The 13970-nt window shown below is 59.0% G+C and overlaps 1 protein-coding gene across 1 annotated transcript in view; it reads left to right on the forward strand.

Annotated features, from left to right (window-relative positions):
• The window catches only part of ZAN (zonadhesin), a 29471-nt gene that overhangs the window by 7378 nt on the left and 8123 nt on the right, over window positions 1-13970 (forward strand). Inside the window, exons 4-14 of the mRNA XM_054994556.1 lie at window positions 1553-1800; window positions 1927-2107; window positions 3489-3603; window positions 6124-6218; window positions 6465-6641; window positions 6769-6974; window positions 11121-11265; window positions 11351-11595; window positions 12158-12322; window positions 12693-12820; window positions 13672-13943. Coding sequence (XP_054850531.1) covers window positions 1553-1800; window positions 1927-2107; window positions 3489-3603; window positions 6124-6218; window positions 6465-6641; window positions 6769-6974; window positions 11121-11265; window positions 11351-11595; window positions 12158-12322; window positions 12693-12820; window positions 13672-13943 — 1977 coding nt within the window. The remainder of the gene's footprint in view (window positions 1-1552; window positions 1801-1926; window positions 2108-3488; window positions 3604-6123; window positions 6219-6464; window positions 6642-6768; window positions 6975-11120; window positions 11266-11350; window positions 11596-12157; window positions 12323-12692; window positions 12821-13671; window positions 13944-13970) is intronic.

The following is a 13970-nucleotide window of genomic DNA, read 5'->3' on the forward strand; positions in this document are numbered from 1 at the left end:
CAGTGGCCTATAAGCATATTATCGCTACTGGTTCCATCACCTGTCGTGCCAGTTCCATCAGCATACTCCATCCGCCCGGGCAGTAGCCAGCCCAGCTCAAACCATGCCAGTCCAGCCGGGTTAGATTCCCCACTCCACCACTTGAAGCCAGCTGGGGGACCTTGGGTCAGTCACACAGCTTCTCGGAGCTCTCTCAGCCCCACCCACCTCACAGGGTGTTTTGTTGGGCGATAATAATGACATACTTTGTAAACCACTCTGAGTGGGTGTTAAGTCAACCTGAAGGGCGGTATATAAATCGAACGTTCTCCTCCTCCTCCTCCTCCTCCTCCTCCTCCTCACAACCCAAACTGCTGCTAGCCCAGCCACCAGCAACTCCGCCCACCACGACTAAGCCGCTCATGCCACACCAGCAGAGTCACCCTCAGCTGGGGCCAACAGCAGAGCTGCCAGCCATGTCAGTTTAGCCACCTGCAGCCAAGCAGGCGGGCCAAAGCACCCCCGCCGGCAGCAGACCCCCCCCCCCAGGCTGGCCAGCCACTCCCTTTGCACCCCTACAACATCCCGTCAACCTCATGGAGGGGGGCATGATAGAGGATTATAAAATGATGCATGTGGTAGAGAGGGTGGACAGAGAGGACTTTTCCTCCCTCTTCCAAAACCTGAGGGCATCCCATGAGGGTAAATGCCAAACAGACAAAAGGCCGTGCTCATTTACTCAGCAAGGAGGTGACTTGTGGCGTTCGCTGCCGGTGGAGGTAGTGGCGGCTGTGCGCATAGATGGCTTTAAAGATCCATCGACAGCTGCTCGCTTTGGTGAGTAAAGGGAACGTTCGCATTCAGAAAGGGTCATCCCCTGAAACCCAGTGCTGGCAGGTGACACCAGGGGAACGCCGCGGCCTCTCTGCCCTGTGGGTTTGCCGCAGTGTGAAACGGGCTGCGTGGCTAGATGGACCGCCGGCCTGATCCAGCAGGGCTCTTGTTCCGTTCTTAAGCAACCTCCATAGCTGAGGCCTCCGCAGGATCAGGAGTCAGTCTGGTGCTCCCTTCAGGTAAACAGCTTTGGGGTCTTCATCACAGGAGGAGAAGAGAAGCAAGGCCGGGACCCCTGAACCGTCCAGGCAGGAAAGGTAGATCAGGCTCCTCCTGGGAGGTGAGGCCTCCGGAAAAGATGGGTTCACCGGGAGAGGAGGAGGAAGGGCAAAGAGCCGGGACTCCTGAGTCTGCAGAGGATACTATCTGCAGAGGGCCTGCCCCTGGCGAACGACAGCCAGACCCACGCAAGGGGGGCGAGAGGGACATGGGCCTCCCGGGGAAAGAGTGGGAGTGGCGGGGATGGGCTCGGCCTCCAACCTGGCAGGGGTGAGGGACGGTGACTCTGCCCGTGGCGCACTCTTACGTAATCCTTTGTTCCTTGCAGGCTGTGAGGCCATACTGCTCAAATTGAACCGAGGGAGGGAGGAGCTGTTGAGGAAGGCCTCCCTCCCCAACAGCTGTGTGGGAAGTGCTGCTCCCCCCACCTCCCCCCTAACTCTTCTCACCCACCCCATAGGCCGGGAGAGCTGTGTTATCTCTGGAGACCCCCACTATACGACCTTTGATGGCTACCTGTTCCACTTCATGGGCACCTGCACATACCTGCTTTCTGCAGTCTGTCACTCAACTCCAGACCTGCCCACCTTCCGGATAGAAGAGACCAATGCATACCGAGGTGACAACAAGCACGTGTCCTATGTCCAGTCTGTCACTGTGGAGGTCAATGGTACACAAATCGTGCTACTGAAGGGCCGGAGAGTCATTGTGAGTCCCCTCCATCAGTCCCCCACTTGCAAGCCCAGTCCCCAGTCCCGGGGCTGGCACCTCTTCCTGTCCCGTTTGATGTTCTCCTCTCCTTAGCCCTGCATTATGAATCTCTGCCCAATGCAGGTGGATGGGCAGCGGGTTCAGTTGCCAGTTGCTGTGGCCGATGGGCAAGTGTCAGTGCGTCTGAGCGGCTTCTCTGTTTTGGTTCAAACAAACTTTGGCCTCCGGGTACGGTTCGATGGGAACCACTATGCAGAAGTGTCTGTCCCGTGGGCTTACAGTGGGCGACTTTGTGGCCTCTGCGGTGAGTGGGTCTGGGGCACTGGGGTTGGTGGGGGGGGGAGAGCGGGTTGGCTCTGGGCTACCTTGGCACATGAGTAGAGTCTAGCAGCCCAAAAGTTGTGAGGAGTGGGGTGGGGATCAGTGGCAAGCAGTGGCTCAAGTTACGTAATCTCAGGGCGATGCGCCTGACATGTGCCAGGTCATAGGTGTGTGGCTGAACTCACAGTCAGACATACATCAGTAATGCGAGGGGAGAGAAGGAACTTACCTGTAGGTGGTAATATAAATTCCAAATGTAAAAATATGACCTGCTTGTGGCGAGGTAGGCCTAGGGAACCCGGACTCCTGGGTTCTGGGCATGAGAAGGGGCATACCTCTTGACTGAACAGAGCAGAAAGCAGCTGAGAGCCGGGAATCTGGGACTCTTTAAGAGGAAGAGGGGTGATTTTTCCCCCTCCTTGAATTGAACAGGAAATCTGCAAGGCAGGACTCCTGGGTTCCCTGAGTCGTTGCATTCCTGCACTTTGAGGACTGGGCTTCCTGGGGTCCAGTTGCATGTTGCACCTGATGAAGAGAGCTGTGGTTCTCGAAAGCTTGTGTGTAATAAAATTGGTTAGTCTTAAAGGTGCTGCTGGACTTTTTACTGTTTTGCAACTACAGACTAACACGGCTAACTCTTTCTGGATCAAGGACCAGAGGAGAGCCTCTCTGAGCAGTGAGTTCCCGTCCAAGAAATCTTCCCAGCCACAGAAGAATATCTCATCAGAGGCTGCAGTTCCCTGCAGGGGCTTAGGCTGAGCTGCTGTGATTGACCTGGCCACAGTCATTGAACTGGGAACCCACAAGCACACAGGCACAGCCTCCCAGGTTTTAAGGAGCCAGTCTTGGGTGGTGTTTAGACCAGAAGTGGGCAGATTACAGGCCATGGGCCATTCTTGGCCTGCAGGATTTTTTAAAACTCGCACTGAGTAACAGTTTCGTGGGAGTCAGGACTAGCGGTCCTCTGGCCTGCAGCACTGGCTCGTGTCCCACGAAAGCTCTCAAACAGCCTGGCTGCTCCCAGTGGGACGAAGGCCACGTAGGTCTTCACTTTCTTTTGGAGATTCTGAGTTGCGTGCTCAGAAGCAGGAAGAGTGCGAGTCCAATGTGGAGCCCTCAGCAATGGGCACGGGCCCAGAGGTGGCCTTTGGGCCAGAAAGTTTGTCTGCCCCATGTTAGGCCTTTGGACCAGGACTGGGGAGGTCTGAGTTCAAATCCCCTGTGTGTGTGTGTGTGTGAAGAGTGAGAGAAATATGTGACAGAAGGCTAGCTAGGTCAGTTTTCTCCTCTGCTGCTCCTCCATCATCACAGCCCCTGGCTGTGGCCTTCTGCAGCCCTTCCATAAAGGTCTTCTTCTTTTCCAGGGAACTACAATGGGGAAAAATCTGATGACAATCTTATGCCAAACGGCACTTCAGCTGGCTCCAGTGCCAACAGGCTGGGCGAAAGCTGGCAGGTGCCAGGTGCTGGAGATCCTAGGTGAGCCCTGTACAGGTCTGTTCCCCAGGCACATTTTCTCCTCAGATTCTGCGTCGAGGAACCCCGTGCTCCTCCCTTGAATTGCCCAGCCAGAATGTCCCAGGCTCAAGTGAAGGATGTAGGCCAGAGAGTTCAGCTTTCCAGTATCTGATTTGCTTGGAAGTAGAATTTGGGCCTTTCAGGCTGCTGTTGAATCATAGCTATGGGGGAGAAACCAAGGGGCGCAACTGAAATATGTTCTAGTAGACGAGCAGAGGTTCAGGTCCAGCAGCACCTTAAAAAGCAACTCGATTTCCACGGAGATAGATCAAGGTGGGTAGCTGTGTTAGTCTGTCTGTAGCAGTGGAAAAGAGCAAGAGTCCAGTAGCACCTAGAAGATGAACAAAATTAGTGGTAGAGTAGGAGCTTTCGTGAGCCACAGCTCACTTCTTTATATCCTACTGCTAATTTTGTTAGTCTTATAGGTACTACTGGACTCCTGCTAGATCTCCAGGATACGAGTCGATGAAAAGGGAGCTCTGACTCTCAAAAGCTCAAATCCTGGAAATCTTTTTAAGGTGCTACTGGACCCAAATCATGCTCTTCTACTGCAGACCAACAAGGCTACCCACCTGGAACATTCTAGCAGAAAGGATTTCCCCATCAAATTCTGCTAAACTGAATTTGCCTGCCCTTTTCCCCTCCTGACTTTTAAAAGTAACACTCCCCAGTTACAGATGCTGTTCAGTTTAGGACGTGCAGTGGAAAAAATTTCATAGATCAGCAATGGTAAATACGACAAATTAAGTCTAACGTTGCAGTTATTTAACAGCATCTCCCAAGATATTTTGTTAACGTATCCCTCAAAATTAAGTATTAAAAAATAAAAATTCTAGCATTTTGAAATTTCATCTGTGTGGAAAATTTCCATATCGATCTGTCTTGGATTTGAAGTGGCCCTGAATTGGGTGGGGGGGAGGACAATATTTTGGCCAAGTGGGAAGCTGCTCTGATGAAGGAATACCTGAAACTTGTCAGTGGAGAATTTTGCTGTAAATGTGGGTGAAGAAATGGGATCAGAGTGCCATCTGGTGGGTACAAGGGCACTGCCGGGGCATCTGGTCACCCAGGGCTAGTTGGTGCAAGCCAAGGCCCTTCAGCAAACCCGCTTGGGCCTGGCCAGTGCCCCCCTTCCTGGCTCCCAGAGGCCAAGCACATCGCCATGCTGCTGGGCCCCCCTGCAGTGCCGCAGTGGCCCTCTCCTTTTGTTTACTTATTTATGTCATTTATAGTCCACCTTTCTCACTGAGACTCAAGGCGGATTACATAGTATGATGTATTGTCGAAGGCTGTCAAAGGCCTCATACATAGTATGAGGTTAATACAGTCAGTACCAAGTAAGTACATTTCAATACAATACCATAAGGTAAACATATACAAGTTTAAAGACATCGCATTAGCAAGGATCCAAGACATAGTAGAGATATTGAAGCAAAACATAATCAATTCTAGGACTAACATTAGACAACATGGAGCGCTGGTTGTACGTAGGAGTACATATTTAAAGCAGCAGATAATATGTAAGGCCATATAGTGATGAAGTCTATGATCCCCAACTAGTTAGTGAAGCATCTGAAACTCCATCCCTCCAATACAACCCATTTGAGTAAAAAACCTTTTTGAATAGTTTGGTTTTGCATCGTTTACTGAAATCCAGGAGAGGGGGGGCTCTTCTGACTTCTTCAGGCAGGTCATTCCACAGGACAGGGGCCACCACAGAGAAAGCCCTTGTACAGGCTGCTGCTGACTTCACCTGTGTGCAGCCTGGCACCTGCAGGAGACCCTGTTCAGATGAGCGAAGCTGCCGTGGAGGAACATAGGGAGGGAGGCAACCCGTAGGTATGCCAGACCAAAGCCTTGAAGAACTTTGTATGTGATAATTAGTACTTTGAACTGAGCACGGTAAACGATGGGTAGCCAGTGGAGTGACTGTAGGATGGGAGTGATGTTCATGCTCCTGCTCGCTCCTGATAACAGTTGAGCTGCAGCATTTTGCACTAATTGGAGCCTCCTAGTTAGCTTAGATGGGACACATATGTATAATGCATTACACTAGTCAAGCGTTGATGTTACCATAGCATGGATCCAAGTGGCCAGGTCAGCCGTGTCAAGATAAGAAGCCATCTTCCAGGCTAGAGTGAGGTTGTAGAAAGCATTTTTTGCCACTGCCTTGTTTTTCTAGTAATAACGCTGGACCCAGTATAACCCCGGCTTTTAACCGAGTTTGCAAGGGTCAGACGAACTCCATCGAAAGTGGGGAGTACAATGTCCTTCAAGATTTCTGCCTTCCCAACAAGCATCAGTTCAGTCTTGTCTGGGTTCAATCTCAGTTTGTTGTTTTTCAACCATTTCACCACGGCTGTCAGGTAGCGATCTAAGTTTTCCACTGCATCCTGTGGGGACCTGGATAGCGAGATACAGACTTTGGGGTAGCTTGGCCAGAGGACCAGCCCTACCGTCATCTCTGCTGTGCCCTTCCAGGTGCACTAATGCAGGCGAGCCATGGGAATGCGACAGGTCTATTGCCACTGAAGCAGAAAGTCCCACGAACTGTGGAAGCCTCACGGACCCCAAAGGTGAGATCTCTGAAGAAAGACCTGGTTGCCATCTAGAGATCCAGTACTTCTGGACCTTTTGCAAGAGGTTTGAAGGGGCGCCCGTAGCAGGAGTGCACGAAAAGCGAGATTTGCCCCACTGGTTTTCCATTCAGGGCTTAGAGCCATATTTGGGTACTGTGGAGGGGGGGGTCCCATATGCCCTCCGTGGCTCTGCTCTCCTCCCCATCCCGGCTCACCGCCACCGGTCTGTCTGCATCTCCTTAGGTGTGTTTGCCCGCTGCCATAGCCAAGTCCCCCCCGAGGGAGCTTTCGAAAGCTGCGTCTACGATTTTTGTGGCACCGGAGGAGACCCCATCTCTCTCTGCTTTGCTCTGCAGTCCTATGCTGAACGCTGTGCCCAAGCTGGAGTCAACATCTTCTGGAGAATCTATTTTTTCTGCTGTAAGGGAAGGGTGGGGGTGGGGTCTGGGGCTCCTGGAGCCAACAAATGACCAGAAACAGAACACTTGGCGAAAAGAGCTCAGCCGTTTTGGGTCTTAAGAGCGTCTTTCTTTCTTTCTCCCTCCAGACCCGAACTGCCCGCTCAACAGCAGATACAGGTCCTGCGGTCCAGCCTGCCCCGCCACTTGCCTGGATCCCACTGCCCAGGACAGCTGCCCCAACCTGCCCTGCGTGGAGGGCTGTGTCTGCAAAACGGGCCACCTCCTCAGCGGGGACCGGTGTGTCCTCCCCAGCCAGTGTGGATGCACGGACCCAAGCGGGCACTACCACCTGGTGAGGAAGGAGGCAGCCGCCACCCAGAGAGCGGAGTCAGGGCCTGTTGGAGCATGGGAGCTGGGGGGGAGGGGGGGCAGGCTGGCAGCCCAGGGGCCAGGCTCTTCTTGGACAGGCCAGCCCAGGGGCCAGGCTCTTCTTGGACGGGCCAGCCCAGGGGCCAGGCTCTTCTTGGACGGGCCAGCCCAGGGGCCAGGCTCTTCTTGGACGGGCCAGCCCAGGGGCCAGGCTCTTCTTGGACGGGCCAGCCCAGGGGCTAGGCTCTTCTTGGACGGGCAGCCCAGGGGCCAGGCTCTTCTTGGACAGGCCAGCCCAGGGGCCAGGCTCTTCTTGGACGGGCCAGCCCAGGGGCCAGGCTCTTCTTGGACGGGCAGCCCAGGGGCCAGGCTCTTCTTGGACGGGCAGCCCAGGGGCCAGGCTCTTCTTGGACAGGCCAGCCCAGGGGCCAGGCTCTTCTTGGACGGGCAGCCCAGGGGCCAGGCTCTTCTTGGACGGGCAGCCCAGGGGCCAGGCTCTTCTTGGACGGGCAGCCCAGGGGCCAGGCTCTTCTTGGACAGGCCAGCCCAGGGGCCAGGCTCTTCTTGGACGGGCCAGCCCAGGGGCCAGGCTCTTCTTGGATGGGCCAGCCCAGGGGCCAGGCTCTTCTTGGACAGGCCAGCCCAGGGGCCAGGCTCTTCTTGGACGGGCCAGCCCAGGGGCCAGGCTCTTCTTGGACGGGCCAGCTCAGGGGCCAGGCTCTTCTTGGACAGGCCAGCCCAGGGGCCAGGCTCTTCTTGGACAGGCCAGCCCAGGGGCCAGGCTCTTCTTGGACAGGCCAGCCCAGGGGCCAGGCTCTTCTTGGATGGGCCAGCCCAGGGGCCAGGCTCTTCTTGGATGGGCCAGCCCAGGGGCCAGGCTCTTCTTGGACGGGCAGCCCAGGGGCCAGGCTCTTCTTGGATGGGCCAGCCCAGGGGCCAGGCTCTTCTTGGACAGGCCAGCCCAGGGGCCAGGCTCTTCTTGGACGGGCAGCCCAGGGGCCAGGCTCTTCTTGGACGGGCCAGCCCAGGGGCCAGGCTCTTCTTGGACGGGCCAGCCCAGGGGCCAGGCTCTTCTTGGACGGGCCAGCCCAGGGGCCAGGCTCTTCTTGGACGGGCCAGCCCAGGGGCCAGGCTCTTCTTGGACGGGCAGCCCAGGGGCCAGGCTCTTCTTGGACGGGCCAGCCCAGGGGCCAGGCTCTTCTTGGACGGGCAGCCCAGGGGCCAGGCTCTTCTTGGACGGGCAGCCCAGGGGCCAGGCTCTTCTTGGACGGGCCAGCCCAGGGGCCAGGCTCTTCTTGGACGGGCCAGCCCAGGGGCCAGGCTCTTCTTGGACGGGCCAGCCCAGGGGCCAGGCTCTTCTTGGACGGGCCAGCCCAGGGGCCAGGCTCTTCTTGGACGGGCCAGCCCAGGGGCCAGGCTCTTCTTGGACGGGCCAGCCCAGGGGCCAGGCTCTTCTTGGACGGGCCAGCCCAGGGGCCAGGCTCTTCTTGGACGGGCAGCCCAGGGGCCAGGCTCTTCTTGGACAGGCCAGCCCAGGGGCCAGGCTCTTCTTGGACGGGCCAGCCCAGGGGCCAGGCTCTTCTTGGACGGGCCAGCCCAGGGGCCAGGCTCTTCTTGGACGGGCCAGCCCAGGGGCCAGGCTCTTCTTGGACGGGCCAGCCCAGGGGCCAGGCTCTTCTTGGACGGGCCAGCCCAGGGGCCAGGCTCTTCTTGGACAGGCCAGCCCAGGGGCCAGGCTCTTCTTGGATGGGCCAGCCCAGGGGCCAGGCTCTTCTTGGATGGGCCAGCCCAGGGGCCAGGCTCTTCTTGGACGGGCCAGCCCAGGGGCCAGGCTCTTCTTGGACGGGCCAGCCCAGGGGCCAGGCTCTTCTTGGACAGGCCAGCCCAGGGGCCAGGCTCTTCTTGGACGGGCAGCCCAGGGGCCAGGCTCTTCTTGGACGGGCAGCCCAGGGGCCAGGCTCTTCTTGGACAGGCCAGCCCAGGGGCCAGGCTCTTCTTGGACGGGCCAGCCCAGGGGCCAGGCTCTTCTCGGACGGGCCAGCCCAGGGGCCAGGCTCTTCTTGGACGGGCCAGCCCAGGGGCCAGGCTCTTCTTGGATGGGCCAGCCCAGGGGCCAGGCTCTTCTTGGACGGGCCAGCCCAGGGGCCAGGCTCTTCTTGGACGGGCCAGCCCAGGGGCCAGGCTCTTCTTGGACGGGCCAGCCCAGGGGCCAGGCTCTTCTTGGACGGGCCAGCCCAGGGGCCAGGCTCTTCTTGGACGGGCAGCCCAGGGGCCAGGCTCTTCTTGGACGGGCAGCCCAGGGGCCAGGCTCTTCTTGGACGGGCAGCCCAGGGGCCAGGCTCTTCTTGGACAGGCCAGCCCAGGGGCCAGGCTCTTCTTGGACAGGCCAGCCCAGGGGCCAGGCTCTTCTTGGACGGGCCAGCCCAGGGGCCAGGCTCTTCTTGGATGGGCCAGCCCAGGGGCCAGGCTCTTCTTGGACAGGCCAGCCCAGGGGCCAGGCTCTTCTTGGACGGGCAGCCCAGGGGCCAGGCTCTTCTTGGACGGGCAGCCCAGGGGCCAGGCTCTTCTTGGACGGGCCAGCCCAGGGGCCAGGCTCTTTTTGGACGGGCCAGCCCAGGGGCCAGGCTCTTCTTGGACGGGCAGCCCAGGGGCCAGGCTCTTCTTGGACGGGCAGCCCAGGGGCCAGGCTCTTCTTGGACGGGCCAGCCCAGGGGCCAGGCTCTTCTTGGACAGGCCAGCCCAGGGGCCAGGCTCTTCTTGGACGGGCCAGCCCAGGGGCCAGGCTCTTCTTGGACGGGCCAGCCCAGGGGCCAGGCTCTTCTTGGACGGGCCAGCCCAGGGGCCAGGCTCTTCTTGGACGGGCCAGCCCAGGGGCCAGGCTCTTCTTGGACGGGCCAGCCCAGGGGCCAGGCTCTTCTTGGACGGGCCAGCCCAGGGGCCAGGCTCTTCTTGGACGGGCCAGCCCAGGGGCCAGGCTCTTCTTGGACGGGCAGCCCAGGGGCCAGGCTCTTCTTGGACGGGCAGCCCAGGGGCCAGGCTCTTCTTGGACGGCCAGCCCAGGGGCCAGGCTCTTCTTGGACAGGCCAGCCCAGGGGCCAGGTTCTTCTTGGACGGGCCAGCCCAGGGGCCAGGCTCTTCTTGGACGGGCCAGCCCAGGGGCCAGGCTCTTCTTGGACGGGCCAGCCCAGGGGCCAGGCTCTTCTTGGACGGGCCAGCCCAGGGGCCAGGCTCTTCTTGGACGGGCCAGCCCAGGGGCCAGGCTCTTCTTGGACGGGCCAGCCCAGGGGCCAGGCTCTTCTTGGACGGGCCAGCCCAGGGGCCAGGCTCTTCTTGGACGGGCAGCCCAGGGGCCAGGCTCTTCTTGGACGGGCCAGCCCAGGGGCCAGGCTCTTCTTGGACGGGCCAGCCCAGGGGCCAGGCTCTTCTTGGACGGGCAGCCCAGGGGCCAGGCTCTTCTTGGACGGGCAGCCCAGGGGCCAGGCTCTTCTTGGACGGGCCAGCCCAGGGGCCAGGCTCTTCTTCGACGGGCAGCCCAGGGGCCAGGCTCTTCTTGGACGGGCAGCCCAGGGGCCAGGCTCTTCTTGGACGGGCAGCCCAGGGGCCAGGCTCTTCTTGGACGGGCCAGCCCAGGGGCCAGGCTCTTCTTGGACGGCCAGCCCAGGGGCCAGGCTCTTCTTGGACGGGCCAGCCCAGGGGCCAGGCTCTTCTTGGACGGGCAGCCCAGGGGCCAGGCTCTTCTTGGACGGGCCAGCCCAGGGGCCAGGCTCTTCTTGGACGGGCAGCCCAGGGGCCAGGCTCTTCTTGGACGGGCAGCCCAGGGGCCAGGCTCTTCTTGGACGGGCAGCCCAGGGGCCAGGCTCTTCTTGGACGGGCAGCCCAGGGGCCAGGCAGCTTGCAGGGGAAGAGCGCTGCCCTGAGCTTGGCCTGTTTGCTCTGCTCAGGGGCTTTCTTGAGGTGGCCCGACCTGGAGGTGGCGTTTGGCAGAGGGACGTCAGGTGCTCAGGCAGACCCCCCCCCTGCCCCAAGGCATCTGCCCTGCGAACTACAGCCCTGGGCCGGAGGCGGTGGAGGAGGGCACCAGGCCTTGAGCCAGCTCCCCCCATGGCCCGCCCTCCTGTCTCTTCCTCAGGCAGGCGAGAGCTGGATGGAGAACGACAACTGCACCCGGCGCTGCACGTGTGCCGGCCCTCACAACATCACCTGCGAGGCGTGGAGCTGCAGCCCTGTGCAGGAGTGCCGGCCCCTGGAGGGCCTGCCCGGGTGTCACGACACAGGCAAGCCCCCTCCCTCCCTCCCTCCCCCCCATGGGCCAGGGGTCCCTGCAGCACGGCCTCTCCAGCTGACCTCTCTCCCCCCTAGGACCAGCCACCTGCCAAGTGTCTGGGGACCCCCATTACTTCACCTTTGACGGCGCCATGGTCTCCTTCATGGGGACCTGCACTTACACGCTGGTGACCGTGTGTCACAGCAACCCTCGCCTCCGGTCCTTCACCATCACGGGCAGAAACGAGGCGCGTGGGCCGTCCGAGGCCTCCTTCCTCAGGCAGGTGAACGTGGAAGTGGCCGGTGCCAACATCACCCTGCAGAAGGGGCGGCGGGTGCTGGTGAGGGGCCTTCCAACAGCGTTCTAGGTGGGGAAAGCCGCTGAGAGGGAGTTCTGGGGTGGAGAGAAGAGGGGCTGCTGGGACAGCTGCTTTGCCTCGCACAGCTGCCCAGCGCAGGCGGCCAAGAGGGCATAGCCTTCCCCAGTATACAGACACTGTGTGCCCAGCCACTGGTCTGGGGGTCTCCGGGAAGGAAGGCTCCAGTCCTCCCCCACCCAGTGCTGGATGAACGACTCTGCTGCCAACGCAGCCCAGTTTAATGTTGTGGCTTTGGCTGCAAGACATGCTGGGAATTGTAGTATTGTGTGGGAAAGGGCTCTGTGATCTGTTATTGGGCGTCATGAGAAGGCAGAGAATGGGGGAGACCCTTTGCAGATTCTGGGGGCAACCACCCCAAAGGCCCTGTCCCTCTTGGCTACTTACCCGAGAAGACTGAGGGACAACAGGGAAGAGGGCCAGAGCTTCAGGGCCCGCTGGGCTGAGCCTTCCTCTAGCTCCAGGAGTGCCCTCCTGTATGTCGCGCCCTGCCCCCCATCCCTCTCCCCACTCTTTCTGACTGCAGCTCAACAGCAGGCGCGTACGGACACCTGTGGATGGGCAAGTTCCTGGAGTCACCGTCACCACCAGTGGCATCTTCGTTACTCTGGAGACCAGTTTTGGGCTGGTGGTAAAGTTTGATGGAAACCACCTCGTGGCGATTCAGCTGCCAGGAACTTATTTTGGCAAGGTACCTCCTGGGCTTGCATGCCCAATCCGCCGGTGCCCCTTGTCCCTGCCAGGGCTGCTCTATGTGGCACTTGACCTCGGACCCCTTCTCCTTCTTCCCCCTTCTTGGCCAGCATGGACCTCTGGAGGCAATGCTGCCTGACCTTCAGCATTCCACATTTGCTTGTGTACTTTGGCGTGGTCTTCAAAAGCCACCCTCCCATATCCGGTGCAAGTGTTTCAGTCGATCTTTGACCCTTTTCTCATTTTAATCTTGGGACACTGTCTGGGTTCCTGTCACCATCCACACCTCTGTCCCTGGCTCCGCCACTGCCTGATCAGCCTGCCCCACAAAAGACCTTGACTTCCAGCTCCCCCCCCCCTCCCCCCAGGTATGTGGCCTGTGTGGGAACTTCAACAACCAAAGCCAAGATGACCTTCTGATGCCGGATGGGCAGATGGCTGCCAACGCCAGCCAGTTTGGGAACAGCTGGAAGGTCCCTGGCGACTCTGACCCAAGGTGAAGCCTCAACAGAAGGCAGGGCAGCGGGGCGCCGGACGGACTCCTCCCGCGTGCAGCGGAGAGGAGCTGAAGGGGACAGCCTTAGTCAGAGGGCAAAACCCACCTGCTTTTTCAGGATGCCTCCCCAACAGGACTCTGGACTGGTGCTGTGAAAAACCAGGCGTGGCGCTCAGACTTCCCAAGTCCCGCTGCTCCCAAAGTTGTTCCAACGTGATAAATCTGAATAGATGCGCACGTTCTAATTGCGCTAGTGTTGTCGTCCCACATGGTAGTGTTCAGAATTCCAGAGGAAAAGCCACATTAATTCCTTGCAGCAGAAATAGGCAGGAGTCTTAGAGCACCTTAAAGATGTGCTGGAATAAAATAATAATAATAATATAATAATAATAATATTTGATTTATATACCGCCCTTCAGGACAACGTAATGCCCATTCAGAGTGGTTTAAAAAGTATGTCATTATTATCCCCACAACAACAATCCCCCTGTGAGGTGGGTGGGGCTGAGAGAGCTCTGAGAAGCTGTGACTGACCCAAGGTCACCCAGCTGGGCTTCAGGCGGAGGAGAGGGGAATCAAACCCGGCTCTCCAGATTAGAGTCCCACGCTCTTAACCATGACACCAAACTGGCTGAGTTAGTCTTAAGACTTCTGCTTATTTTTGTGAGGATTAGCGTTGATGAGAGCCGGGAATTTTGTGTTTTGCTCAAAAGGAATGTTTCTGAACGCAGAATCCTTCCCAGGGCCCAGCCTGGCCACGGGGTGTCCTGTTTTGGGGCCCGTTGCCTGCGATTCAGCGTGTGGCTTCCTGCCGAGCCTGCGTTGCCTTCCTTCTCTCTCTCCCTCCTCAGCTGCCAGCCAGATAATCGCCAAGACATGGATCCAAGCTGCTCTCCCCAGCAGATGGACCGCCTGCGCACCTCGTGCCGTGAGATCCTGGCCCCCAAGTTCCGGCCCTGCCACGCCATCCTCGACCCACTGCCCTTCCTCCAGAACTGCCTTTATGACATGTGCCAGTACCAGGGCATATCCTCAGTGCTTTGCCAGAGCATCCAGGCCTATGTGGAGGCCTGCCAGGCCAGGGGTGTGGGCGGCCTCTCCTGGAGGAACAGCACTTTTTGCTGTAAGTCTCCGGCCGCAGGTGGGGAGT

Source organism: Eublepharis macularius, chromosome 12, assembly GCF_028583425.1.
Source record: "Eublepharis macularius isolate TG4126 chromosome 12, MPM_Emac_v1.0, whole genome shotgun sequence".
NCBI lineage: Eukaryota > Metazoa > Chordata > Lepidosauria > Squamata > Eublepharidae > Eublepharis > Eublepharis macularius.